This window comes from Chiloscyllium plagiosum, chromosome 2 (assembly GCF_004010195.1).
Source record: "Chiloscyllium plagiosum isolate BGI_BamShark_2017 chromosome 2, ASM401019v2, whole genome shotgun sequence".
Lineage (NCBI taxonomy): Eukaryota > Metazoa > Chordata > Chondrichthyes > Orectolobiformes > Hemiscylliidae > Chiloscyllium > Chiloscyllium plagiosum.
Window position 1 is genome coordinate 77,868,717 of NC_057711.1, and position 26,737 is coordinate 77,895,453.

Sequence of the window (26,737 nt, forward strand, 5' to 3'; positions counted from 1 at the left end):
TGTTTTGATAGGCTACGCTCAGCCAAGATGATCTGATCATCATATTGAAATCTCTGAATGAAAATTTGGGTGATAATTCTGTTGAAGTTGTACCTGTACAAGCTCAGAGGAATAGTTCAAGTCCTTCTCCAAGTTCTGCAGGTTTGCATTCTTTTTGCATCGATATTGAAATTATTAATTTTACATCTCATATTGAATAAAATTATTCCTCATCTCATATGTTCCTTATTTGACTTGCAGCAAAAGCAGTTGATATTTTCTCAATGACTTTGAAAAGATATGATTATCCAGCTTTTAAACAATGTCAGTTTTCCACCTCCCTCCAGTTCCTAACTAATTGTCCATGACATTCTATGGTGTCCCAGTTAAGCTTAATGGAAGCTTGAGGAGCAGCACAATCTTTTGATTCAGCTTTCTGGATTCTACATTGAGTTCAACAATTTTTGGTCACCACTTCTGCCACTGTCCCTTTATTTTGTTTTATTTATCTTCCCCTTTTGAGTTTGGTTTACAAATGACAGCTGTTCATGATTCTGTCATTCACACCTCTTGAGATTTTTAGCCAGTCACCACTTCCTTCTTTTGCCTTAAATCATCAACACTTGGCCATTTAAACTCTTCTGCTTTCATCCTGTATGTAACCCTTTTGTTTTTACTCTTTTTTTTAATCTCCTGAAAACATCTCTAATTTTCATAGTTGTGCTGAGTGTTTTCAGTGCTTTCTATCTTTTATTCACTTTGTTTCTTTCTTAACATTAATTCACTCACCTGAATTCATCCTTACCTTCACTTCTTTCCAAATTTTTACTTCCCAGCTGTTGAAATTATGCACTGTTGGCCACATTGTTCCTGAAGATCACAAATCCTATTGGCCTCTGCGCTGTTAGCTTTTGCAGCTACCAGCTTGTAGAGAAAATTATTATTGAAGCTGAAGGACGCAGGGAAAAAGTGTCTAATGCACCACTTAAATAAGATTTGGCTCAATGAGCTAAGCGATGCATAATTTGGAAAACCAGTTTAAAATTGAAGTGTAGCAAGGGATTGATATTTTTGAAAGTTCTGAATTTTCACTTATTTGAAAATTAATAACCCCTCTGTTTCAGTAATGCCTGTCAAAGAAGAGAGGCCTCATTTGGCTGTACTTATTTCAACCTCATACTGCATGTTGGATTCTTGAGGCAGAATTTTAATTAGACAACGGGAGTCTTGCCCATCAGCTGGAAAGTCTTGAAAACATTCTACATACCTTTGGGAAGACTCACCATTAAGTGGCCAATTGTAAGCGTTTTCTGGGATCAGTAACTTGGGTGTAAATGCCTCCACCTCTACCTGCTCACTTGCCCTTCTCCAAGTCCTCAAGAGCTTCAGGTCTTTAAGGCTGAGAGCATCATAGGCAGCAACATCACCATGGGAATGGTAGATATCAAACACCCAGGCCACATGCGAGTTCAAATGGTCAGGACCCATGGGGAGGGATTCACTAATGCTGTAGGAATGGGGAAGCAAGGACATAGTAGTTCACTGCAGGTTGCGTGCCCTTGATCAGGCCTCTGAAACAGGGACCTGCAACCCCTGAAAGCAACCAGGCAACCTTGAGCCATGTTTATTTTTCAGGCTTTCTGCTTATGGTTGCCCTGTCTATTGTTGGTTAAGGACAAGTGATGGTGGGATGAGATTCTCAAATGTGAATTAATTCCAGCTTTAGGATTGTAGTTCGCTTAGGACAAGATGGTTGACTGTGAAGATGGCTGACCATTAGCAGTAGAATACTGAGCAATGTTGAAGGGAATCTTGGAGTGTATGGCTACTGATCCTTGAAAGAATACGATATTATGTAATTTTACTCCAGCTTTTTCTGTTATTGTGTAATAAAGCATTGCCAAAGCACTGCAGCACTCGTGCAACATCCTGGCATGGATTAATGAGTGACAGGTAGAATTGTGCCACTTAAGTGTGATGTAATGATGATTCGTTGCAAAATGATTAATCTTGTGACGATCAACAAAATCATCAGCATTGCTCTGATACATTGAGTTCACTACTGACTAGAAATGTGTGGACCAATTATATCAAGAATATATATATAAGAGAAGGCTAAATAATGAACTGCTTTGTGATGTGTGATTTGAATATTCCTCATTTGCTTACGTGTATGTAGAAACTCAATACCATCTCAATGAAGGTAGTTGATAGTACACTCCACTACATAGTTCACCACCAGTATGGTAGTCTTGTGGCACAGTGGTCGATAATGCACAGTGATTGGGTCATATTCCTTCTTGTGAGTCAGGAGCTCCAAGTTGGGTAGCACTCCAGAGCTTAATATCCATGGATGTTGAATCATAATGTGGCCAAACAGGTGAAATAGCAAACAGCAAAATTCTCTTGGTATGCCAATGGCAGGCGAATCTTCTGGCAACAATGCTTGTTATGGAATGTAGATCATTGCTTCTGACAATGGACTTGTGACTTATTGTAGAAAAACTAGTTATGACAACAGACATAAGCATGTTCATGGTCTATCTTATGCATCATTAGACTTGGGAAGTCTAAGTCATAGAACATAGAACAATACAGCGCAGAACAGGCCCTTCGGCCCTTGATGTTGCGCCGACCTCTGAATTATTCTCAGTTCGTCCCCCTACACTATCCCATCATCATCCATGTGCTTATCCAAGGATTGTTTAAATCTCCCTAATGTGGCTGAGTTAACTACATTGGCAGGTAGGGCATTCCACACCCTTACCACTCTCTGAGTAAAGAACCTGCCTCTGACATCTGTCTTAAATCTATCACCCCTCAATTTGTAGTTATGTCCCCCTCGTACTAGCTGACGTCATCACCATTGCATTGTGACTACAGTGCATGCTGTATGTGTAACAGAAATACCAAGCTTAGAATGAAGTCTCAAAACATCAAGTACCAGGAGATACAATAGCAGTATGATTGTGGGAACACAACCATCACTAGAATTCCCTCCAAGTAACATACTGACTGAACTTAAATATTTGTCTCCATTCTGTAATCATTGCAGAGACAAGCCAAGGGATGTCTCTACCTAACAAACTGTAGGAACACCATTCATTTTCCTGTGTCACTCGTATCCTGTGAGTGATTGAGAAAAGTGGACAGTGAAATCCTCATCAGGAATAATAGTGAATTTTTGCCATGTCAGGTGCAATCTTTCCCTTCCAATAAATGGAAGGGAACAATGATGGGAGGGCAGATGTTGGGCAAGTTGGAGTCAGGATAATGCTTAACCCCTTTCCTGCATCAGAGCAGTTATGTTCTCAGCAAGAAGGCCCAAGTTGGGCTTAGCCACCGATTAAGTCCTTTAGTAGTCTATTAACAACTAGTTAAGGGTCTCATTCTTCTTGGTGTACAATCACTTCTGCTCCAGGAGTGATACAAAGTGTTGATCCACATGACTGATAAACCAGGGTAGACAAGCTGTCAGTTTGGGATGGGGTGTTCGGATTTCTCTTAATTTGTATTAGTTTATGTAAGGCAAAGAGACTATACCTTGTGCAGGGGGCTGCCCTCTGTTAGCCACACCATTCTTCACTTCTACACCACTGCCTTCCTTTCCCTGAGACACAAAACTCCCTGTACACAAAATGTTTTCATTAGTGATTCATCATCCAGGGGTCTGAGCACTAGTGTCCTGGCAGCAGCCCCAGTAGTGACTGCTTCTGGCTTCCTGAATGGTTGGAGACTCCAAACAAGCTTGGTGTTGCAATTCAAGCAGAAAGCTTGCTAGCAGACATTCAATTGTCTGAGAAGAACTAGTGCACTTTCTGATCCTATTAGAATGCAAGCTTCTCTGCAGAAAACTCTCCCACTTTAGGAAAATTGCTGTCTTTTAATCTCTCACATCTTGTACCCTAACACAGCATGTCCTTTTAGGTTCCAATTCCTGATTAAACAAATTTAAATTCTATCAGCTGCCATAGAATTGGAACTTGGTACTCAAGAGAATTATACTTGGTCTCTGGATTATTAGTCCAGTGACATTACCACCGCATCACCACTTCCCCTTTTTCACAGCAATAGTAATGATAACAGGGTTTTTTCATGGAGGATATTATGCAATGAGTGAATTTTTAGACCAAATTGGTTGCTTTGTGGTCATTTTACTTTCTCATTGATACCACTTGTTGACTGAAATTTTTAAACTGCTGCAAGAAAATGATGAAATAAAATCTGTGGAGAAAAATCTTTGCATAAATACTAAGCTCATTTCAATACTAAAAATATTTCTTTTTCTTCTTTAGGAAGAACTGTGGTAACGGCAGCTGTTGTAGAAACACAAAAACCTTTCAGAGTTAAAACAACGCTGAAGTTGGATTTTAAATTAGATGAACTTTCATTGATACTGTACAGTCAGTCCTTGAACCCGGTACAACAGTTTTCTTAAATTATCTGCTGAAAAAATGTTGTTTTTCTTTAACAAAATGCCATTTTTCAATTTCTATTTTTTTGCTTCTTCAAAATCACTGTTTATAGTAAGCCAGTGTTTGAAACTGAGTTTGCGCACACCAGGTTATCACAAGCAGCAATGTGATGAGGATCAGCTAGTTTGTTTTTAGTGGTGTTTGAGGGATGACTATTGTCCAGCATACCAGGGATAAGTTTGTTTTTGTTTTTCAAAATAATGCCAAGAGATAATTTCCATGCACGTGATGTTTCCTGCTGTTTCAAGTGAAGTGTGTTATCTATAACATGGCAGCACTCCGTCAGTATTGCACTGGAACTTTGACCTTGATTTTTGTGTTGAAGTCCTGGAGTGGAATTTGAACCCGCAGAGCCTTTTGAGTCAGAGGTAAAAGTACAGTCAACTGAGCTTAGCTGCCACAGTGAGTCATGTTTGATGGAGTAGTTTTGGAATGTACAATCAAGCATAAAAATATGTGATTGAAGTTGAATTTGGAAGTAGATCTGCACTTGTGGATTGGAATTAAAAGTTTGATGATTAACAGTAATTAAATAGTGAATGGTCTGAAAAGAAAAAGGTGTGGATACAGAATATGCACATTCCCATTATTGGTGAAAGGAAGGGTATCCAAATCTAGGGCTCCTTGGATGTTTGGCCTCATTTACTTGTTTGATGTTAGAGCTAGCGTTAACTTCTCGAATAAGAGTTGTTAATATATACTTTGGGATTCTTACAGCTGCACGTGCTATAAGATTGACCTTATTGGCAATCTTATAATCCAGATCTGAGCCAGTTGCTCATCACCTAGTCTAATGATGAAACTGGGTACATCATAGCTGACCTGCAGGATCAATGGCTACCCCTACCCATTATAGTGTGCACACTCAAAATTTGGTTAAGGGCTTCCATTCTTCGACCTGAAAACTGCCCAGTTAACCTAAATCTTACAGAGGTTTAGAAAATCACAAGGAGCATTGGTAGCGTGGATAACGAAGACCTTTTCCCCAGGTTGGGGGCGGGGCTGATGGGGTAGGATTCAAAAGGGACCTAAGGCACACCTTTTTCATGCAGAAGGTGATGCGTTTATAGAATGAGCTGCCTGTGAAAGTGGTGGAGGCTGGTACAATTACAGCATTTAAAAAGCACCTGGATGGTACATGAATAGGAAGGTTTTTGAGGGATATGGGCTAAATGCTAGCAAATGGGACTAAATTAATTTAGAATATCTTGTCAGCATGGACATGTTGGACCAAAGGGTCTGTTTCCATGCTGCACATCTCAATGACTATATGACTTTGTTACCCAGGAAAGGTGAACTACCTCAGTAATTTGGGCACCAGATTAAGCTAACCATTTTATACTTTTATTATGCAGTAGAAATATGAATGATATTTTCTCCTAAGTAAAGGATGCCATCAAGGTGCAAAAACTGTGCCTTCAACACAAATGAGGCATTTAATTTTTGTGTCAGCGCATTGTCACAGCTGATATGTCTCAAGGACTAGCGAATCGCATCAAACAGCACTTTCCTCTGAATGTTTGCAATAGGAAGAGCACTGACAGTACTGGACCCAGCCTGTTCTTGCAAAAGTCTGGTCAAAATATCAAATCTACAACGCTTGGTGAATAATCTTAAGTGTGCTAAGAATCACACTGATGACCAATTTAAGATTATCAGTGATGTGTGCAGAATAACTAATGTATGCCTACAAGAAGCTTTATCCTTTACAGGGCACTTCTCTGCAGGAGAGAGAACATCTCCAGCCATTGCAATTTTTTTCAGTTAAATAAAAGCTTTTCTCGTTGTTATTTTTTGGCAATTTGACTCTATCAGAACCCTTTTCTCAAACTTTATAAAATGTTGTTGAAGGTTATTGTGGTGCAGTGCTGCCAGCTCTGCCTCTGACCCAGGAGGGTAGCATTCAAGTCCCACCTACTCTCTGAACAGATTCAAAAATATCTTTAAAATATTGTTCCCCTTTGAAATTTGGAACCCTTACATCACTGCAGGCAGAAAGGTTTGACAGTGTCTTCTTGTTCAGCAATAGAGGCATTTTATTTAAATTTGCAAATGCTAATGAAAGATTCTTTCTCTACCTGTAAGGGTCACAGTGATGTGTAGGACAATCAATAATCCACCTGATATGAGCTGCTATGTTCTTGGTCTTGTCTACATTGTGTACCTTTGTTGCTTAAAGAAGATGGAGATAGCCTGTTCACTTTTGCTACATGGCTGCGAGGACAATAGTAGAATCTTGTGTGTAGATACCCATAGTGTTCTTCCTGGAACTCAACTATCTGTATCCATAGGGGAAACTGTCATTAATTTGTCCTTACTCTGATGTATTCCCTGATACAGGAACGAAGTAGGCCAAGGAAGCCAAGGGTTAAATGATCCCCTCAGAAACATAGCCTTTAAGTTAACAGTCATTAATCCTTGCTCTGGCTGCCTGCTGATCTGGACTATATTTCTGGAGCTTGGCTTCTATCTTCTCCAGTGCCAGTTGGGCCATTTGCAAGATTCTCCTATTCTCCACTGTTATATGAGGGAAGCTCTCCATGTAAAGACATAGTGCACAGCTGGGAACTACTTTCTAACTCCAGATGCAGGCATTTACCTTGAGCAAGAGTTCTCTCTGCTTTTGCATTATTCCAGGTGTTGATATGTGGTTGTACATTAGACTGATCGCTCTGCCAAGGAGCTCATGAGCTTGAGAGCCTGAGGCATGGTTGATTTTGTTGCCATCAGATGCTGCAGTTGTCAATTATGATCTATCTTTGCACAAGGGAACTCTACCATACTACTGCTTCTACAGGTCCAAATACTGAGGGCAAACTCATTCTCCTGATGTTCTGTCGACCTCACAGAGCATCGCTGTGTCATCCCCTATTCCCCTACCCCAAAGGAGGACTGTCCTCAGAAACCTTTGCATCTGATATGGCCCCCAGACATTTCGATTTGATTTCTTGTTGCCCCATGTACCATGATACAGTGAAAAGGTTTGTTTTGCATGATGGACAGGCAAATTGTACCATACAAGATGTATGAGATAGCAGAACAGAGTGCAGAATATAGTGTTACAGCCACAGAGGATGTGCAGATAGGGAGATCAGAATTAATATTTGAGGTCCATTCAAAAGTCTGATACGACTGGGGGAAGAAATAGTTCTTGAATCTGTTCATACATGTGTTCTACCTTTTTATACCTTCTGCCCTCCGGAGGATGATGGAAGAGAGTATAACCAGTGAAGGAGGGATCTTTGATCATGTTTGCCTGCTGAGAGGTAGTGGGAAGTATAGATGGGGTCAATGAATTAAAGGCTGTTTGGGTGATGGACTGGGCTGTGTTTGCAACTTTCTGTAGTTTCTTGTGATGTTGGGAGGAGCAGTTGCCATATTTTTCCTTTTTGCACCCAGATCGAATGGTTTCTATGGTGCATCTATAAAAATTGGTAAGATTCCTTGTGGACAAGCTGAATTTCCTTCCCCTCCTGGGGAAGTAGAGGCATTGTTGTACTTCCTTGACAATTATGTCTATGTGAGTGGACCAGGGCAGATAGTTGGTGATCATTACTCCTAGGAACACCTCAGCATCATTGATCCAGACAGGGCAGTGCCATCCACTCTGCTTCCTGAAGTCAGTAGCCAGCTTCTTCCTTTTGCTGACATTGATGGAAAGATTGTTCTTTTTGCACCAGACCACTGAGCAATCTCTTTCCTGTTTTGACTCTTGTCATTGTTTGAGATCCAATCTCCAACGGTGGGGTCATCAGCAAACTTGTAAATGGAGTTGGAATGGAACTTGGCGACACAATGGAACTTGGTGGATAAGGAGTACAGTAAGGGTCCACTGGTGTTGAGGTTTATGGCGGAGAGGGTAATGTTGCCTATTCTTACTGATTCGAGGTCTATGGGTCAGGAAGTTGATCCAATTAGGGGGGAAGCCAAGACCTAGGTCTTGGAGTTTAGAGACTGGTTTAGTTGGAATTACGCTGTTGAAGGCTGAGCTGTGGTCAATAAGTGGGAGCCTGGTGTAGGTATCTTTATTATCCAGATGTTTGACAGATGAATGTAGGACCTGAGAGATGGCATATGCTGTGGACCTATTTTGCCAGTAGGTGAATTTCAAAGGATCAAGAAAATCTGGTAGACTGGAGTTGAAGTGAACCATGACTAATCTGTTGAAGCACTTCTAAATAATGGAGGTCACTTGGGTTATAGTGCTCACTCCTGGCTTTGGTGTGTAATATTTAATCTTGCTGTAACTTTCTGTGCTGATCTGAGATTTGTTTTTATTTGGTTCACACATAAAAAGCTACCTGTTTTAGCACCCAGCTAGACTTTTTCTGAAGCCTGCCTTAATTAACAAAAGCCCTCGATTTCCCTAGTATCCTTGGAGTGGAAGGTATCACACCCATATCTAAGTTTGTTCAATATCCTTTAATCTGTACTTTTGTGCCTCTGCCAGGTAGTGGCTAGTATTAACTTTGCCCTTTGCAAGCTTTTATGCTGTAACAATTTTCTTATAGGATTTTGAAATCCATTGCAATGCACTGGAATGGATGAAACTAACTGAAAACGGGCATGATCGTATTTCAGATTAGATTAGATTAGATTACTTAGATTACTTTACAGTGTGGAAACAGGCCCTTCGGCCCAACAAGTCCACACTGACCCGCCAAAGCGCAACCCACCCATAACCCTACATTTACCCCCCAACTAACACTACGGACAATTTAGCATGGCCAATTCACCTGACCTGCACATCTTTGGACTGTGGGAGGAAACCGGAGCACCCGGAGGAAACCCACGTAGACACGGGGAGAATGTGCAAACTCCACACAGTCTGTCACCTGATGTTACTGACCTAGAAGACTCAAGTACTCCAGTATTAGAGAACATAATATTTCCGCGAACACATTTTTTCTTAGTCTTTAAACAAAACAAAATGTTGGTTATGCACCTTAAGAACTCTATACTTAATGTGTGACTATAAGCAAAAATAGTTAGTTTTATTAGAGTTAGATCCTACTAAATTTTAGATTCTGATATTTGATCATTTAAAAAAAATCTCATTAAGAATGATTGTTTATCATTCACTGAAACAAATATTCCTTGCTTTCCAATTAAACCAGTTGAACATTGTTAAAGAACAGAGATCTGAAGAGGACCAACTAGCAGAGTTCAAATTGCATACACTTTCCAGTTCAATCAAGATGCTGTCTGATGGATCCATGAATGCTGCTGTGAAACTTTTTAACTGTATGCTGGATGATAAACGAAAGGCGATACAGAAAGCCACATCAAGGTATTTCTTTTTCAATGTAGACAGTACAAGCTCAAGTATAGTCCAGCTTTTTGGTAATTTTTCTTTCACAGCAATATAAATTGTTACCCTGCATTCCAGGCCCACCTATTTCCACATAACTTTTGCAAAGTTATCTGGCTTTTTTTAATAGACTGGGTACAAGGTTCATCCATTTGTGGATCAATTCTAATTGACTTTTGTACCACATTTTACATATGAAAGCATGCAACAAGTATTTCAAGTGATACCCTGCTAATTCTACATCCCAAATCAGCAGCCAGTCTAATTTTATGGGACATCAGATATTGTTCATTGTCTTCTGAAATTCGTTGTGCATACTTTAATTTATTTGCCCAAAGTACAAGGAAAAATTGGTAAATTTCTGCTAGATAGTTTAAGATAAGCAAAGAAGCCATTAGAGAAAAGTAGCAAAACTTGTCTGTTTCCATTTTTCACCTGTAAGCGACAGCACTTATTTAGTTTTTGCTACATCAATTAAAATGTCTGATCAGAGCAGTGTATAATTTAAGCTCCACTTTCTCTGACTTAGAATTATTGACAAGATACTAGATTATATTTACCTTGCTTATTGCCTACAATTCCATTGTCCTCAAAGTAACAAGGTGAGTAAATACCTTTTTCCCCTTTTAATGACATTTTTAAAATGTAAATTATATGATATTTCTTTTAAAAATAGTGACAGAAAGAGGTTATTCATCCCCTTGACTTGCTGTACTGTTCTGGATCATGCCTGTTCATGTACCTCCAATGTCATATTCTCACACTATCTCCATATTCCTTAATGTCACTAGTAACTTGAAATGTATCAGTTTATGTCATGAAATTAATCAAATGACTGAATTTCAGTAGCCCTGTGGGGTAGAGAATTCCAAAGGTTTGCCACATTTTAATGAACAAATTCCTCTTCATCTCAACCCTAAATGGCTTGGCTTTTATTCTAATACTGTGTCCCTGGTTCTAGAACTCTCAGCCAGTGGAATCATACTTTCTGCATCTGCTCTGTCTATCTCTTTAAGAATTTCAGAAATTTCTTTGAGATTGACTGTCATCTAAACTCCAGAGAATTTAAACCAGTTTCTTTAATCTGTCCACATTGTTCCACCATTCCAGGAATCAGATCCTTTATGGCAAGTTACTCTTCCTTAGTCAAAGGGACCCAAACTGCACACACTGCTCCTAGTACAGTCAAACCAGTGTTCTATACGATTAAAGTAAAACTTCTTTGCTCCTGTACTCAAATCATCTTGCATTAAAGGTTAACATGCCATTTGTCTTCTAAATTACTTGCTCCACCTGTGTTAGCTTTCAATTGTTTATGAAAAGGACATCATGTCCCTTTTAGATATTAGGACTTTCCAAACTCTCTCCATTCAAGAAATATTTACACCTCTATTTCTTATATTAGAGCAGACAACCTCACATTTATCCTTATTATATTCCATCTGTTATGTTCTTGCCTACTTACTCAGCTTGCCTAAATCCTGAAGCCTCTTTGCATCTCCTTCAGCTCTTCTTCCTACCAAGTTTTTTTATTATTTGCAAACTTATGAAAATATTACAATTTGTCCCTACGCCCAAATAATTGATGTAAATTGTGAACAGGTGGAGCTGAGGTACTGCTCTTTGCAATATCCTGCCGGCCACAGCCTGTTAGGCTGATAAGCAACCAGTTTATTCTAACCCCCTGCTTTCTGCGTGTTGATCAATCCTGAATCCGTCCAGTATATTACCCCAATCCCTTGCACTTTAATTTTGTTTTCTAACCTTCTGTGTGGGACTTCCTCAAAAGTCTTCCAAAAAGCTACATGTGTTATATCAAATGGTTTCTCCCTTGTTGGCTATGTTAGTGACATGCTTAAAAAAATTCTGGTTTGACCCAATGACTTCCTGTCATAAATCCATGATGACTCTGGCCAGTTAGACAATTATTTTCTAAATATCCAGTAATCACATCCTTTATAATGGATCTAGTATTGTCTCTATTACAAATGTCGGGCTAACAAGTCTTTAGTCCCTTGTTTTCTCCATTTTTCCTTTTATAAACTGTCGACGGTTGCAAAACCCTTTCCGGTCTCGGGTAACTTTGCAGAATTAATACAGTCAGTTCTGCAATAATGCAGTAGTTCAGTTCTCATGCAATTCCGTGTTGTAAGAAAATTGCATAATAGCAGACCATTTAAACTAATGGGGCCAGTTTTAGCATTATAATCAATATATGCTTTAAAAGTTCACATTTTAAAGACAGTGTCCCCTATTCGCCAATCGTGTTACAGTGAATTTATGTAAACCAAATGGGCATTGTAACAGAATGACCTGTAGAATTCACATTATTCACTATCTGTAGCAGTATCTTTAAAATACTAGGATTCTGAGGAATTGTCAACTTGGCGTGCTGTTAATTTTGCCATTGCTACTTTATTACTAATAATTTACTTCAGTTCCACACCTCACCAGACTTTTGAATGTTTATTATTTCAGGGCAACTTCTTGCTTCTTCTTGAAGATGAGCACATAGTAGTTTCTCCGGCATTTCTTATTATTATTCTTACTAAACTCTCCTGTAATCGACCTACATTCTCTTATTGCTTTCTTTATCAATTGTCGGTCCTCTATTGCTGAGTTGTAAAATTCTTCTCTGCTCTGGCTTACAGTTTTAGGCAAATTTATAAATCTCCTTTTTTGTTCTAATACAATCTTTAACTTCCATGTTGGCCTTGGTTTTCTATGGGGCATTTTGGAAAATTGAGCATTAATCCCTGAATTACAGAGCCATTGCTTATCTACCATCAAATATTTCAATTTATTTTTCCAATTGCCCCCAGCTAGCTTCCTGCATATAGCTTCAAAATTGCCCAAATTCCAATTCAAAATTATAGTTTCAGGTTGAACTAATTTTGCAAGTTTAATGGAAAATTCCATTATACAATACTTGCTACTCATTACTGGCTCTTTAGGAACCAGATTAATAATTAGTCATTTTTCACTGCATAATACTGGATCTAAATTAGCTAGTGCCCTGGTTAGTTCTTCAACATACAATTCAAGAAATCTATTGTTAATTCTTCTTCCAAAGCATTGGTGCTCATTAGATTTAGGAGAAAGTGAAGACTGCAGATACTGGAGATCAGAGTCGAAAAGTGTGGCGTTGGAAACCTCCAAGGAGCAAGAGAGTTGATGTTTTGGGCATAAACCCTTCATCACATATTTCCTGATGAAGGGCTTATGTCCGAAACGTCGACTCTCCTGCTGCTCTTGTGCTGACCTCTTGTGCTTTTCCAGTGTCACACTTCTCTGCTCATTAAATTTACCCAGTTTAGATGTAGATTGAAGTCACTCATGATTATTGTATTTCCCTTGCCACATGAAACTCAAATTTCCTGATTTATACTGTATCCTATACAATCACCATCTTTTCAAAGCTTGTAAACTATTTCTACCAATGATTGCTGCCGTTTACTGTTTCATAGCTCCACCCAACAGATTCTACATCTTATTCTTCCAATTGGAGATCCTCTCTCATGTACTCATCTTGTAACTTATTAGCACTACCACTTCCTTTTGCTTTATGCCCATCCTTCCTAAATAGCGTTAATCCTTGAATATCCACTGCCCACTGTTGATCAAGTTTATGTCACATATCTGTTAAACCATATTCCTTCACTTGCACCATCTATTCTCTGTCTTGATGTGAATGCTGCATGTGTTCAAGTAGAGGACTTTTAATTCTGCCGTTTTAACATACCTCTAACTTGACTTTGGTTGATTCCAGAGCTTACTTCTGTTGTTTTCCAATGTGATTTACAGTTTTTGTGGTTCCCATACCTAGCTTTGTTTTAGAGTCATAGAGATGTACAGCATGGAAACAGATCCTTCAGTCCAACTCGTCCATGCTGACCAGATATCCTAACCTAATGTGGTCCCATTTACCAGCACTTGGCCCATATCCCTATATAACCATCCAGATGCCTTTTAAATGCTGTAATTGTACCAGCCTCCACCATTTTCTCTGGCAGCTCATTCCATACACGCATCACCCTCTGTGTGAAAAAGTTGCCCCTTAGGTCCCCTTTACAGCTTTCCCTTCTCACCCTAAACCTATTCCTCTAGTTATGGACTCCCCCACCCCAGGGAAAAGACCTTGTCTAATTATCCTTTTCATGCCCGTCATGATTTTATAAGACCATAAAACCATAAGACATAGGAACGGAAGTAAGGCCATTCGGCCCATCGAGTCCACTCTGCCATTCAATCATGGTTGATGGGCATTTCAACTCCACTTACCCGCATTCTCCCCGTTATCAATCTCTATAAGGTCACCCCTCAGCCTGCAACACTCCAGGGAAAACAGTCCCAGGCTATTCAGTCTCTCTGTAGAGTTCAAATCCTCAAACCCTGGCAACTTCCTTGTAACTCTTTTCTGAACCCTTTCAAGTTTCACAACATCCTTCCAATAGGAAGGAGACCAGGATTGCACGCAATATTCCAAAAGTGGCCTAACCAATGTCCTGTACAGCCGCAACATGACCTCCCAACTCCTGTACTCAATACTCTGACCAATAAAGGAAAGAATACCAAAAGCCTCCTTTACTCTACTGTCTACCTGAGACTCTACTTTCAAGGAGCAATGAGCTTGCACCCCAAGGTCTCTTTCTTCAGTAACACTCCCCAAAACTTTACCATTAAGTCTATAAGTCCTGCTCTGATTTGCTTCTTTGCCGTCCACTACATCTCCAATTTTGATGTCATCTGCAAACTTACTAACTATACCTCCTATATTTACATCCAAATCATTTATATGAATGATGAAAAGCAATGGACTCAGCGCTGATCCTTGTGGCAGACCACTGGTTGCAAGCCTCCAGTCTGAAAAGCAACCCTCCACACTACCCTCTGTCTTCTACCTTCGAGCCAGTTCTGTATCCAAATGGCTAGTTGTCCTGTACTCCATGTGATCTAACCTTGCTAACCAGTCTTTCATGAGGAACCTTGTTGAACGCCTTACTGAAGTCAATATAGATCATGTCCACTGCTCTGCCCTTATCGTTCCTCTTAGTTACTTCTTGAAAACACTCTATCAAGTTAGTAAGACATGATTTCCCTTGCACAAAGCCATGCTGACTATTCCTAATCCATCCTTGCCTTTCCAAATACATGTTCATCCTGTCCCTCAGGATTCCCTCCAATAACTTGCCCACCACCGATGTCAGGCTCACCGGTCTATAGTTCCCTGGCTTTCTTTACCACCTTTCTTAAATAGTAGCACCATGTTAGCCAATCTCCAGTCTTCCAGCACCTCACCTGTGACTATGGATGATACAAGTATCTCAGCAAGGGGCTCAGCAATCACTTCCAGTTCAACTTATTCCTAGATGGCTATCCCAACAGGCATCAAGTTCCGCACACCTATCATTTCCATTCTTGCTGAACTGTACAAGTGATCAATCTCCTAATGTCTTGAATTTAAAATCTTTGCCTGATGTGGAAGGATCCTCTGGGCCTTGGATGGAAGTGTGTGCGTGGGGGGGCGGGGGGAAGAGAGAAGAGTGTGGGCATAGGTTTTCCACCTCTTTTCAGGTGTCTGTTCATGGCCTTACTGTTCCTCAATATTAAAATCCACTGCCACTTGTCTGTCCTGAACACAAGGACATAATTAAGCCATTTAGCCCCTCAAGCCTTCTCTGGCATTCAGAAAATGCTGTATATTCCAAGCCAAGTTGCTGTGCTATCTTAATAATCCTTGATATTATTAGTAACTACAAATCTGTCAATCTGTGTCTTTAAATTATTTAATTGTGGAGCTTCCACAGAGTATAGGGAAGGTGATGGCCTGGTGGTTTTATCACTAGACTATTAATCCAGTAATCCAGAATGTTTTGGGGGCCCAGGTTCAAATCCTACCACCCCAGATGGTAGAATTTGAATTCAATAAAAACAATTTCGGAATTAAGAGTCTATTAATGACTTTGACTCCATTGTCATTAAAACCCATCTGGTTCACTAATATCCTTTAGGGAATGAAACTACCATTCTTATCTCATCTGGATTACATGTGAATCTAAACCTAAAGCAATTTGGTTGACTCTTAACTGCACTCTGGGTAATTCTGGATGGGCAGTAAATGTTAGCTTAGATAGTCATGCCCTCATACCAAAATGACTAAAAATTCCAATGATTCATCATCCTCTAAACAATGAGGCTCCTCCTCCTCATATCAGTCCTAAACTGCTTGCCTTTTAGTCTGAGACACACCCCCATCAACCCACTCTCCACTCCCAGCACCTTCCCTTGCTGCTGCAAGAGGTGGAAAACCTATGCCCACACTCTTCTCTCTTCCCCCCGCCCCCCCACGCACACACTTCCATCCAAGGCCCAGAGGATCCTTCCACATCAGGCAAAGATTTTCCTGCACCTCGAAACACCTCATCTATTGTGTCCTTTGCTCTCAATGTGGTCTCCTCGACATTGGAGAGACAGGAGACCAACTTGCGGAATGTTTTAATTGTTTGAATTCTTTCTCGGGTTCCCATCTCCTTGACATGCTAGTTTAAAGTCTTTCCAACAACACCAGCAAATCTCCCCATGAATAAATTAGTCACTGTCCTACTAAGATATAATCCATCCTTGTGGAGGTCTTACCTGCCCACAACCAATCCCAGTGCCCCAGAAATCTCAGGCCCTCCCTCCAGTACAATTTTTCAAACCACTTAAGCTCCTGGTCTCTGTGCACTGGGAGAGCAATCCTTATTTTTGCAAGCTTGATGTCACAAGATTGGCGCTTGCTACATTTCTTTGAAGAATCATTGTCCTCACACAAAACCAAACTGGAGAACTGGTTAGTGATAGAGGGACTTGGGGCACTCCTGCACTACCTACCTACCATTCTCTGTGACTGCATGCTCTTGATCTGTGATATAACCATTTTGTAAAGTGTGCGATCTAGTAATTCTCAGCTTTGCAGATGCACTACAATGATTCTGGTTGCTGCTTGAGTTGCAAATGCTGAAGATTTCTTTTTCAGTTGACTACAATGCTTGCTGCATCGTCTAGGCCTTATGAAGTGACCCAGAATTCCTATCTGGCAGACTGGACATCTCATGCATCTACATGTTCTTCCATGCATGAAGTTTGCATTCAGACTATTGACATTAAATTAGAGACTAGAATGAAGAGTATCAAATTATTCAATAATTAACTACTATAAATCCGGATCTTTATACACGCTAGATACTTGATCAATCAGCTTCCGCACTTGTGCAATTACTGTTTTTGTTTTCAAACTTGGCTGCAACTGCAAACATAGCTCTCATCTTCTATTCATTGTGCATCTCTGAATTTTCTTACAGATCCGCTCTGTGCTCTCTCGCATTCGCTGTCTCGCTCTCTTTTTTTTCTTCAGGCACGTGTAAGCCCTGATCCTATATGTGACTGCCTCACGTTGATTTGTTGTTGTCACATGCACCAAGATTGAGTGAAAAGTGTTGTTTTGCATGCTATACAGGTGGATCATACTATACAAAGTCCAGCAGGGTAGCAGAACAGAATGCAGAACACAGCATTACAGCCACAGAGAAGATGCAGAGGGAACGAAAGATCAGAATTAACATTTGAGGCCTGTTCAAAAGTCTGATAATAGTGACGAAGAAACTGTTGTTGAACCTATTCATATACGTATTCAAACTTTTATATCTTCTGCTGGATGGAAGAGAGTATAATCGGGTTGGGACAGATCTTTGATGATGCCGGTTTCTTTTCTAAGGCAGCGGGAAGTACAGATGAAGTCACTGGACAGAAGTCTGGCTTGCCTGATGAACCGGGCTGTATTCATGACTCTCTGTAGTTTCTCTTACAGTCTTGTGAACAGCAGTTGCCATAGCAAACTGTAATGCATCGAGTTACCATGCTTTCTATAGCTTTCTATAATTTCCATAGCCTCATGAGGAAGAGAGACATTATTGTGCTTTCTAGACCATTGCATCAACGTGGGTTGACTGGGACAGATTGGTGATTGTCACTCCCAGGAACTTGATGCTCTGGACTGTCTCCAGCTCAGCACCATTGATGCAAACAGGGGTGTGCCATCCACTCTGCTTCCTGAAGTCAGTGACTAGCTCCTTAGTTTTGCTGATGTTGGTGGAGAGATTGTTGTCTTTACACCATGCCACTAAGCATTCAATCCCTTTCCTGTATTCTGTCTCATCATTGTTTGAGATTCCACCTACAATGATGCTGCTGTCAGCAAACTTGTACATGGAGTTGAAGTGGAAAATTTGGCAATACAGTTGTGAGTGTATAAGGGGTATAGCAGAGATGGTGAGTATGCAGCTTTGCGGGGCACCAATGTTGAGGATTATGGAGGAGGAGGAGGTTTTGCCTATTCTTACTGATTGCAGTCCATGGGTCAGAAAGTGGAAGATCCAGTTACAAAGGAGGGAACCAGGACCTAGGGCTTGGAGTTTAGAGGTGAGTTTGTTTGGAATTATGCTGTTGAAGGCAGAGCTGTAGTCATAAGTAAGAGTCTGATGTAGTATCCTTGTTATCTAGATGTTCGAGGGATGAGTGTAGGGCCAGGGAGATGGCATATGCTATGGAACTGTTGTGCCGGTAGGCGAATTGCAAAGGATCAAGGCACTTTGGTAGGCTGGAGTTGATGTGAGCCATGATTAACCTTTCCAAGTACTTCAGCATTATGGAGGTCAGAGGTACCTTATGCTGTTTAGATCTTGTCTCTGTTCAATTTTTTTTACGATGGCTAACCCACTTAACATGCACACTATGAGGCAATACTTAGCATTACAAATCCGCCTGAAATGCTCACCTTTGGACTGTGGGAGGAAAGCAGCGCAGCGAAGTAAACCCATGCAGACATGATGAGAATGTGTGAACTCCACAAAGATAGTTGCCCAAGACTGCAATTGAACCCAAGTCCCTAGCCTTGTACAGGAAAGTTTGTCTGTTTTATTACATTAATTGAGTTTTGATTATCCAGTCTCAATAACCTCTGATATTTTTATATTCTTAAACAGAACAATTCCATTTCTCCAATCCTTTCATTTAATTGACTACTCTTCATCCCTAGTTATCCAGCAAACAAATATCAATTCTACCCTCTCCAGGAATGTTTGATTTCAAGAGGTCTCCATAATTTTCCTACATGGGATAAACAATGATTTGCAAAGATTTAGCATTTCTTTGTTTTTAAAAAAATTCAATATCCTTTTTTACAAAGCCAATTATGCCATTCACTTTCCTTAACCACCTTATCAACTTGCATTGCCACCTTCAAAGATTTATGACCGTACATCCGCAGATCATCTCATCTTATACTTCCTTAAAACAACACCATTTATATTACTTTGAAAAAAACGTAGTGGAGAGACGAAGTATCTTCATTTTGAAGGATGGTAAGATCTAGAACACACTACTTGGAAGGGCATTAAGATCAGATTCCATCAAAACATCCAAAAGGTAACTTTCTGAGCTGAAAGAGAACAGCTTGCTAGGATACTAGGGAGAAAACTAGAGTGTAGGATATGTTTCAAAAGAGCTGACACAGGTAAGATGGGCTGAATGGATTCCTTCTGTATGATCAATTGCTAATATTCTGGACATTATTTACTAATTTATTTCATATCCTTCTTCTCTGATCCTCACGAAGTTCAAGTTATGTATCAATCTTACACTTGCTCTTTCCCATTTCCAACAAAATACTGATTTGTCCAACTTTCCCTCCTGACCACTATATTAATTGACATTGTACTAAGGAGCTGTAGCAATTTATAATGTAACTTGTTTTTAAAACCCCTATCAGTCTATCACCTAAAGCCTGTAGAAATGAAGTCTAAGTCATTTGTCATCATTTTGTCGTCATTCCCTAAGGACATGCCACATATCCAAATACAGCAATCAGCTGCTAAATTAGTTCGTACAGCTGCACCCTTGCCTGCATAATGTGATTGCTAAACAGTTGTTGTAGAACTTCTAAATTCTTAATGTTGCTGTTGTGACCAGAACTCTCCTGACTCTTTGGTCTATCAACATCATTCAAACCTCCAGTTGTTAAGTCAAATTCCTCTGACTCACTGATCTACTCCTACTTCTAACAGCATATTTCTCATCCACCACATTACACCTTCCTAAAATTGGATTCAGACTCCTAGAAGCTCACCCAGAATTCAAGCAATTACTTGGCCTCGTGTAAAACCTCTTAAGTAGTGCAGTTAAGTATTGATTAATTGTCATTTCTTGATATAGAAGGCAGATTCCAGGAATCCAGTGGCCTCTTACCTGATAGCTCATTGGGTACAAATGATAAGATTTGGCCCAAAACCACATCCTCCTACTCTTCCCTTTTTGTTATGCTTACTCTTCTTTCTACATGTCTTTCCTTCTTCCCTTTCTTGTCCACAATCCTCTAGCATCTTGGCTGACTTGCAAGAAGTTAGGATAATGTAATATTTGCCAGTGTTGAGATGACAATGTTGGGGTGGGATTAGAAAGTTTGTATCACAATTTGATAAATAGTGTGCAGGAAGGTTCACGTAGCTGTGGAATTTGTTCCTTAACTGATAAAAGTAATTCCACCACTTTGTATTTGTGAGAGCCATGTAAACCTACAGGACTTCAAGTTGCTTTTAATTCCATGATCATTTGGGATTATTCCTTAATCAGTTCTGGTATCTAGGACTAGAGCTATTGCTAGGAGCCTGAGTTCTTCCCAGATAACTCTGCAAAACCAGTGTTCATGAAGGGTTGGATGACTTCCAGGTAACAGGAAGCATATTTGTTCTGTGATTCTACCAAGTTGATTTCAAACAATAGGCTGGAGGTTCCATAAATCATGGCTTTGGTAGCAATGTTTACTCCTCTGCAACGGAATTTGCATTATTTCAGGTAAATATAAATGCTGAAAGTATCCAGTAGGTCAGGCAGAATCTGTGTAGATTGAAATCAAACTAAAGTTTCAGGTTAATGGCCTCTCATTGGAACATTAGCTTTCTTTCCTCAAAAACTGTTTAGCCTGCTATCTAGTCATACTAGTTCTTGTTTTTATTTCTGATTTTTACCATCCACAACAGTTTGAAAATGATGTTTTACTTATGTTGATCTTTCCAATACTTGAATTTAAGATACCTTAGCAAAATATAGACAATAAGTTTTGTTGCATCAGATATTTAAATGGTTTGGGAACAAAAAGACCTAGGTAGTTATATTTTGCTTTTTCAATCTGTTTCATTTTGTCTAGTAATTGCTAATGTGATTATTTTCCAAACTTTAGAATGATAGAAATGAAGCTAGGAGTTGAAAAGAATGCAATGATGGACCTCTACTACAAACAAGGAAGAGAAGGAATGGTTCTAGATGCAACTATACGTGATATTCATGTTTGTGCAAGTATGGAATTTCTGCTCACAGTGGCTGACTTTTTTGTCAAGGCAAATAATCAGGTCTCTACAGCTCCAGTGAATAAACCAGCTGCGATGACGTCAAAAGAAAAAGGTTTGGAAGATAATTAAGGGCATTTGGATATTTTTAAAGTTGATGGAAAAAAATTATACATTTACATTCTTTTTTATTTATTAAAGTACCACCGCAAGCTGCGTCCAAAATGGAGCTTAGTGTTCACATTCAGAATCCAGAGATTGTCTTTGTGGCAGATTTGACCAGAGTGGATGCCCCATCACTTGTGGTGACTGCACAGTGTGAAGCTGACATTAATAATGATCCAGAACTTCAACAGATAACTGCAACTATTAAAGATCTCAAAATTATGGCCTGCCCATTCCTAAAAGAAAAGAGAAAAGATCATGTTACCACGGTATATAATGATGAATATAAAATTTTCCATTTTCTGTTTCAGTAAAGTTTGTGATACTTTGCAAAAATCTACACCTATTTTGTTGAATATTTCTGCATTTCAGGTTTTTTAACTTAAACATTGATGTTGTTTCTACTTTAAAAGGTATCAAGTCACAAAATTACTAATGCCATTGATTGGCTCAATCTAAATCTAAATTATTGGATATGCTGTAATTACAGGAGTATAATCTTGCATGTATAATGTGATATTTTCAATTCTGATACCTAGGTCTTACAGCCTTGTAGTGTATTTTTCCAAAGTGCACAAGCTACATCTGGTCCCAGTTTCTTGGAGTTGGCAGTGAAATCACTAATGCTGAAAGTAAGAAGATATTTAGTTTTTCTACATAATTTTTCTGAGTTGCAAAATAATTTAAAAATGCTTGCTGAACAACTTTACCTATTTTGTGTGTTATTTCTTAGGTATCTCCTGTTATTATTAACACTGTGATTACAATCACATCTGCCTTAAATCCCACTGTTGATAGTCCACATGAAAAGGACAGTGAAATACCACCTGACTTGTGGAATAAGAAGAATGTGAAAGACTTAAAACTCTGGTTTTTGGAGAAAACTAAAAATAATGAAAGTAAGAATGGCCCAACAGCACAATTAGAATCGACAGAAGAGAACCTAAAAATGACGGTGGACTTCATTTGCTTGACGCTCGAAGCAGGTGTTGGACATAGAACTGTTCCAATGCTTCTGGCAAAGTCAACTTTTAAAGGAGATGTTAAAAACTGGAGCACATTCATTAATCTGCATTGCCATCTTAACTTAGAGGTATGAAGTGATGGAAAATCCTTTTTTACATAAACATGCATATGTGTTAGGCCCATTCCTGGTAATGTTTTTATTATGTTTTCGGCAATGAAGCTTTGTGATGTGAAATTCTGATTAAGTAAAGTAGTTGAAATTTGATAGTTCTAGTTTGTTTTAAAATGAGCAGACCTATTAGTACTCAGCATGAATTTAAGAAAGAAAATTAGTGCATGTGTTTTTAACAGTGTCATTTTTCAGATTAGATTTTATACCAGGCTCAGTAGTTGGATTTTTAAAAAATATCTATGGTGCTAGCAGAAGTGAAACAGGGTGATGTGCTAGTATTTGGTAGAATTTAAATTTGGTTAATAAATCTAGAATTGAAAGCTAGTCTCATCTATAGTGACTACACGCTACCATTGATCGGTGTGAAAACCCATGGAAAAGATGGGAAAGAAATCTGCTTAGCTGGTCTGGCATTTCTATGACTCCAGATCCACACCAATATGTTGACTCTTAACTGATTTCTGAAGTGACCCAGCAGGTCACTTGGGTTAAGGGTAATTAGGGATGGATAATTGCAGAATTATTATGGCACAGAAGGAAGCTTTTTGGCTCATGGTGTCTGTATGGTTCTTCAATGAGCATTATTATATAGTACGATTCTCCTATATTTTTACCATACCATTACATATTCTTTCTATTCAAATCATCATTTAATGCCCTTTTTTTCAATGCCTCAGTTGACTCTGTCTTCCACTAAACTTCCAAGCAGTGTGTTCCAGACCTGAACCATTGATTTTCTTTTTCTTCTTGCATCATAATTGCAAATCACTATTTCCCACATTCTCAATCCCTTTGCAAACACAAACAGTTTCACCCTGCCTATCCATGCCTGTCATGATTTTATAAATGTTTATCTATAATAAATACCAATACCCAAATTCCATGAGAGACTAATGAAAATTTAAGTATGTGTAAAATGTGGATGCAGGTACTTGAATTGTCAAGAAGTCAAAGCATTTGATCAAATCTCCTGGCCTTCAATTTTTTCACTTTTTTAAAAAGTCTGTTAATTTGAAAAGAGTGTTTGCATTTTTTGTTTGATTACATAAGCCTGAGGGCAATCATTATAAAATTTGCACTGAATGACTCATTTCACAAGCTATTATTGTCACAGTGGCCGTCAACCAGCATGGTTTCATTGACAGTTGCACAAGGTTATGAAATGTATTATGAAGGGCTATAAACTTCAAAAGTGATTAAACACCTGAATATACTTTTTTCTTCATTCCAGTGCAATAAAGGTATCATTGCCCATAACATAATCTCCTTGACCTGAGTCATTTAGTCACCTATTTCAGAAAGCATTCACATGTCAGTGACATTACTGAGTCCTTAGTTGCTTGTGATCCAGACTGGGGAAGAACAGCAGATTTCTTTCCCTGAAGAATACCTGTGAACCAAATGTATTTTTAACAATTGATGTCATGGACCACAGTCACTGAAACCAGCCTTGTATTTCAAACTCATGAATTCAATTTAAATTTCACCAACAGCTATGGCGGGATTTGAACTCCTGTCCCCAAAGCATTAGATTGTGCCTTTGTATTGCCAGTCTAGTGACATTACCATTACACCAATGTCTAATTTTTACAATCTCAAAGTTCAAATGACCGCTCCCAAAGGTGTCTCAGGATGGATCTGACAAGGTTGCCAACTTCTCCAAATAATTCTGGCAACTTCACACTTTTCAGATGGTCTAAAGTCCATAAGTTGTGTTTTGAGCACTGATAAAGATTTCTTGAAAGCAGCTGCACTTCCACATGTGAGGCGGTCTCCATGAATCAGGAATGAGCAAATAGCAATCTCTCTCTTTTCAACTCCTGTGAAAATGATAGGTGCTGGAATTGAGGGCAGGACTTCAAGTTGGGGCTGTGGAACCATTTTTTGAGACAACCTCTGGCTTAGGCATCGCTTCAAGCATTCAGGCCACGATCCCATTAAAATGTCACCAAAGTCATTGTAGATACTGTTGGCTCTGCTATGACGGGAATTGACTTTAATGTAATTGAAGAATGTAGACCGTTATTTATAGAATGCAAACTTTCCTTATATGTATTAGATTAAATGGCATAGCTTTTGTGTGATTTTCTTATAATGTGACATTGCACAAGAACTGAACTATTGTGTTATGTCAGAACCGACTGCATCTAGTTATAGACATAGTATACACAAACGTGTGAATTTACACTATATATATATAAACATGAAAAATTATGAGTAAGGCTATTCATTTTCCATCTCCAGCCTGTTCTTCCATCTTGATAGTAGCATGGCCTCAACTTTACTTTTTTGACTACCACCAATAGCCTTCAAGTCCCCTGTTAGTCAAGAATCTATTCAGCTCTGCAGAAAAATATGCAGTAACCCTACCTCCAGTACTCTCTAGGGAAGAGAGTTCCACAGACATTGAATCCTCTTGGTCGTAGAGAAGGTGGTCCATACCTTGCTTATATTGTCTTCTGTGAATAGACACAGATCGTGGTCCATACTGGTGTCAATGACATAGGCAGGAAGAGAGGTGAGGTCCTGTAAAGGGAATTTTGGGAGTTAGATGGAAAGTTGAAAACCAGGACCCCTAGGCTTGTAATCTCATGCTATGGAGGACAGAATTAGGAAGATAATACAGTTGAATGCTACAGAGTTGATGTAGGAGGGAGGGCTTTAGGATCATTGGGATCTCTTGCATGGCTGGAAGGACAGGTTGCATCTAACTTGAGGGGCACCAATTTTTTTTTGAATGGAGGTTTGCTAGTGCCACTTAGCAGGGTTTAAATTAGTGTGTTGGGGGATGGGAACAGAGCAGAGGGTTAGCGAATGGACTGATTGAGGAGCAGGTAGAAATTAAGTCAAGCAAGTTTAAGAGCAGGGTTACATTAATGAACACTGTGGGACTGGCAGCCTGAGGTGCATTTATTTCAATTTGAGGAGTATCACAGTAAGGTAAATGAGTTTGGATTAATATGTGGAACTGTGTTGTTGCAGCCATTCCATAAAATGGGCTGAGAAAAGGGCAATATTAGCAGTTCAATGTTCCAGGGTTTAGATTTTTCAGGTGGATTGAGGGGGAATTAAAAAGGATGGTGAGTTGTTAAAGATTGTGGAAAATGTCACAGCTGTACTAAGAGGGCATCTTGGATAGCTCATCTGGTGAGGCCATATGTGTAGAACTCAGGAAGTAAGAAGGTGCAATCATAATGATTGGGTTATAGCATAGGTCTTCCAATAGCCAACAGGAGATAGGGGAACATGCATGTATGCTGATCATGGAGAGATATAAAAACAAAAGTTTTTTAGTAGTGGGTGGCTTTTACTTCCCCTATGTTTACTGCGACTCCCTTAGTGCCAGGGGCTTAGTTGGGGCAGAATTTGTTAGGTGGATCCAGGAAGAATTCTTGAAACAATATGTAGATACTTCATCGAGGAAAGTGGCCATACTTGTATTGGGGAATGGCTCTTATTCGGATTTCACTGGCAGAGCATTTTGGCAACAGTGATCATAATTCCATAAGTTTTGAAATATTTATGGATAATTATCAGACTAGTCCTTGGGTAAAAATGTTAAATTGTGGCAAGGCTTCTTACTAAAGCGTTGGACAGGAACTGGAAAAGCTAGATTGGGGGTGGCTGTTTGAGGGTTGACAGTTCAGAGACTTCAAGGGCAATTGTTCAGAGTTGAGGACCAGCATGTTTCTATGGGAATGAAATGTGAGGATGGCAAGATGTAGGAATCCTGGATGACGAGATGTTGGAAGTTCTGTTGAAAAGAAAAAGGAAGCATATGTAAAGTTCATGAAAGGCCGGTATGTAAAGGCCGGTGAGTCTCACTTCTGTTGTGGGCAAAGTCTTAGAGAGAATTGTAAGGGATAGGATTTATGCACATCTGGATAGGAATAATGTGATCAAGGATAGTCAGCATTGTTTTGTGAAGGGCAGGTCGTGCCTCACAAACCTTATTGAATTCTTTGAAAAGGTGACGAAGGAGGTTGATGAGGGGAAAGCGGTAGGTGTGGTATATATGGATTTTAGTAAGGCGTTTGATAAGGTTCCCCATGGTAGGCTACTGCACAAAATACGGAGATATGGCATTGAGGGTGAGTTGGAGGTTTGGATTAGGAATTGGCGGGATGGAAGAAGACAGAGGGTAGTAGTTGATGGCAAAGTTTCTTCATGGAGTGCCGTCACTAGCGGTGTTCCGCAAGGATCTGTTTTGGGACCATTGCTGTTTGTCATTTTTATAAATGACAAACAGCAATGGTCGTAAAACAAATCCTTGCGGAACACCGCTAGT

At 39.5% G+C, this 26,737-nt stretch overlaps 1 protein-coding gene across 6 annotated transcripts in view; it reads left to right on the forward strand.

Annotated features, from left to right (window-relative positions):
* The window catches only part of vps13a (vacuolar protein sorting 13 homolog A), a 421,720-nt gene that overhangs the window by 203,415 nt on the left and 191,568 nt on the right, over positions 1 to 26,737 (forward strand). For all 6 annotated transcript variants that reach the window (XM_043712521.1, XM_043712528.1, XM_043712537.1 and 3 more), the window contains 7 exons: positions 12 to 141; positions 4,275 to 4,399; positions 9,572 to 9,744; positions 21,041 to 21,261; positions 21,348 to 21,580; positions 21,851 to 21,943; positions 22,045 to 22,404. In XM_043712521.1, coding sequence (XP_043568456.1) covers positions 12 to 141; positions 4,275 to 4,399; positions 9,572 to 9,744; positions 21,041 to 21,261; positions 21,348 to 21,580; positions 21,851 to 21,943; positions 22,045 to 22,404 — 1,335 coding nt within the window. The remainder of the gene's footprint in view (positions 1 to 11; positions 142 to 4,274; positions 4,400 to 9,571; positions 9,745 to 21,040; positions 21,262 to 21,347; positions 21,581 to 21,850; positions 21,944 to 22,044; positions 22,405 to 26,737) is intronic.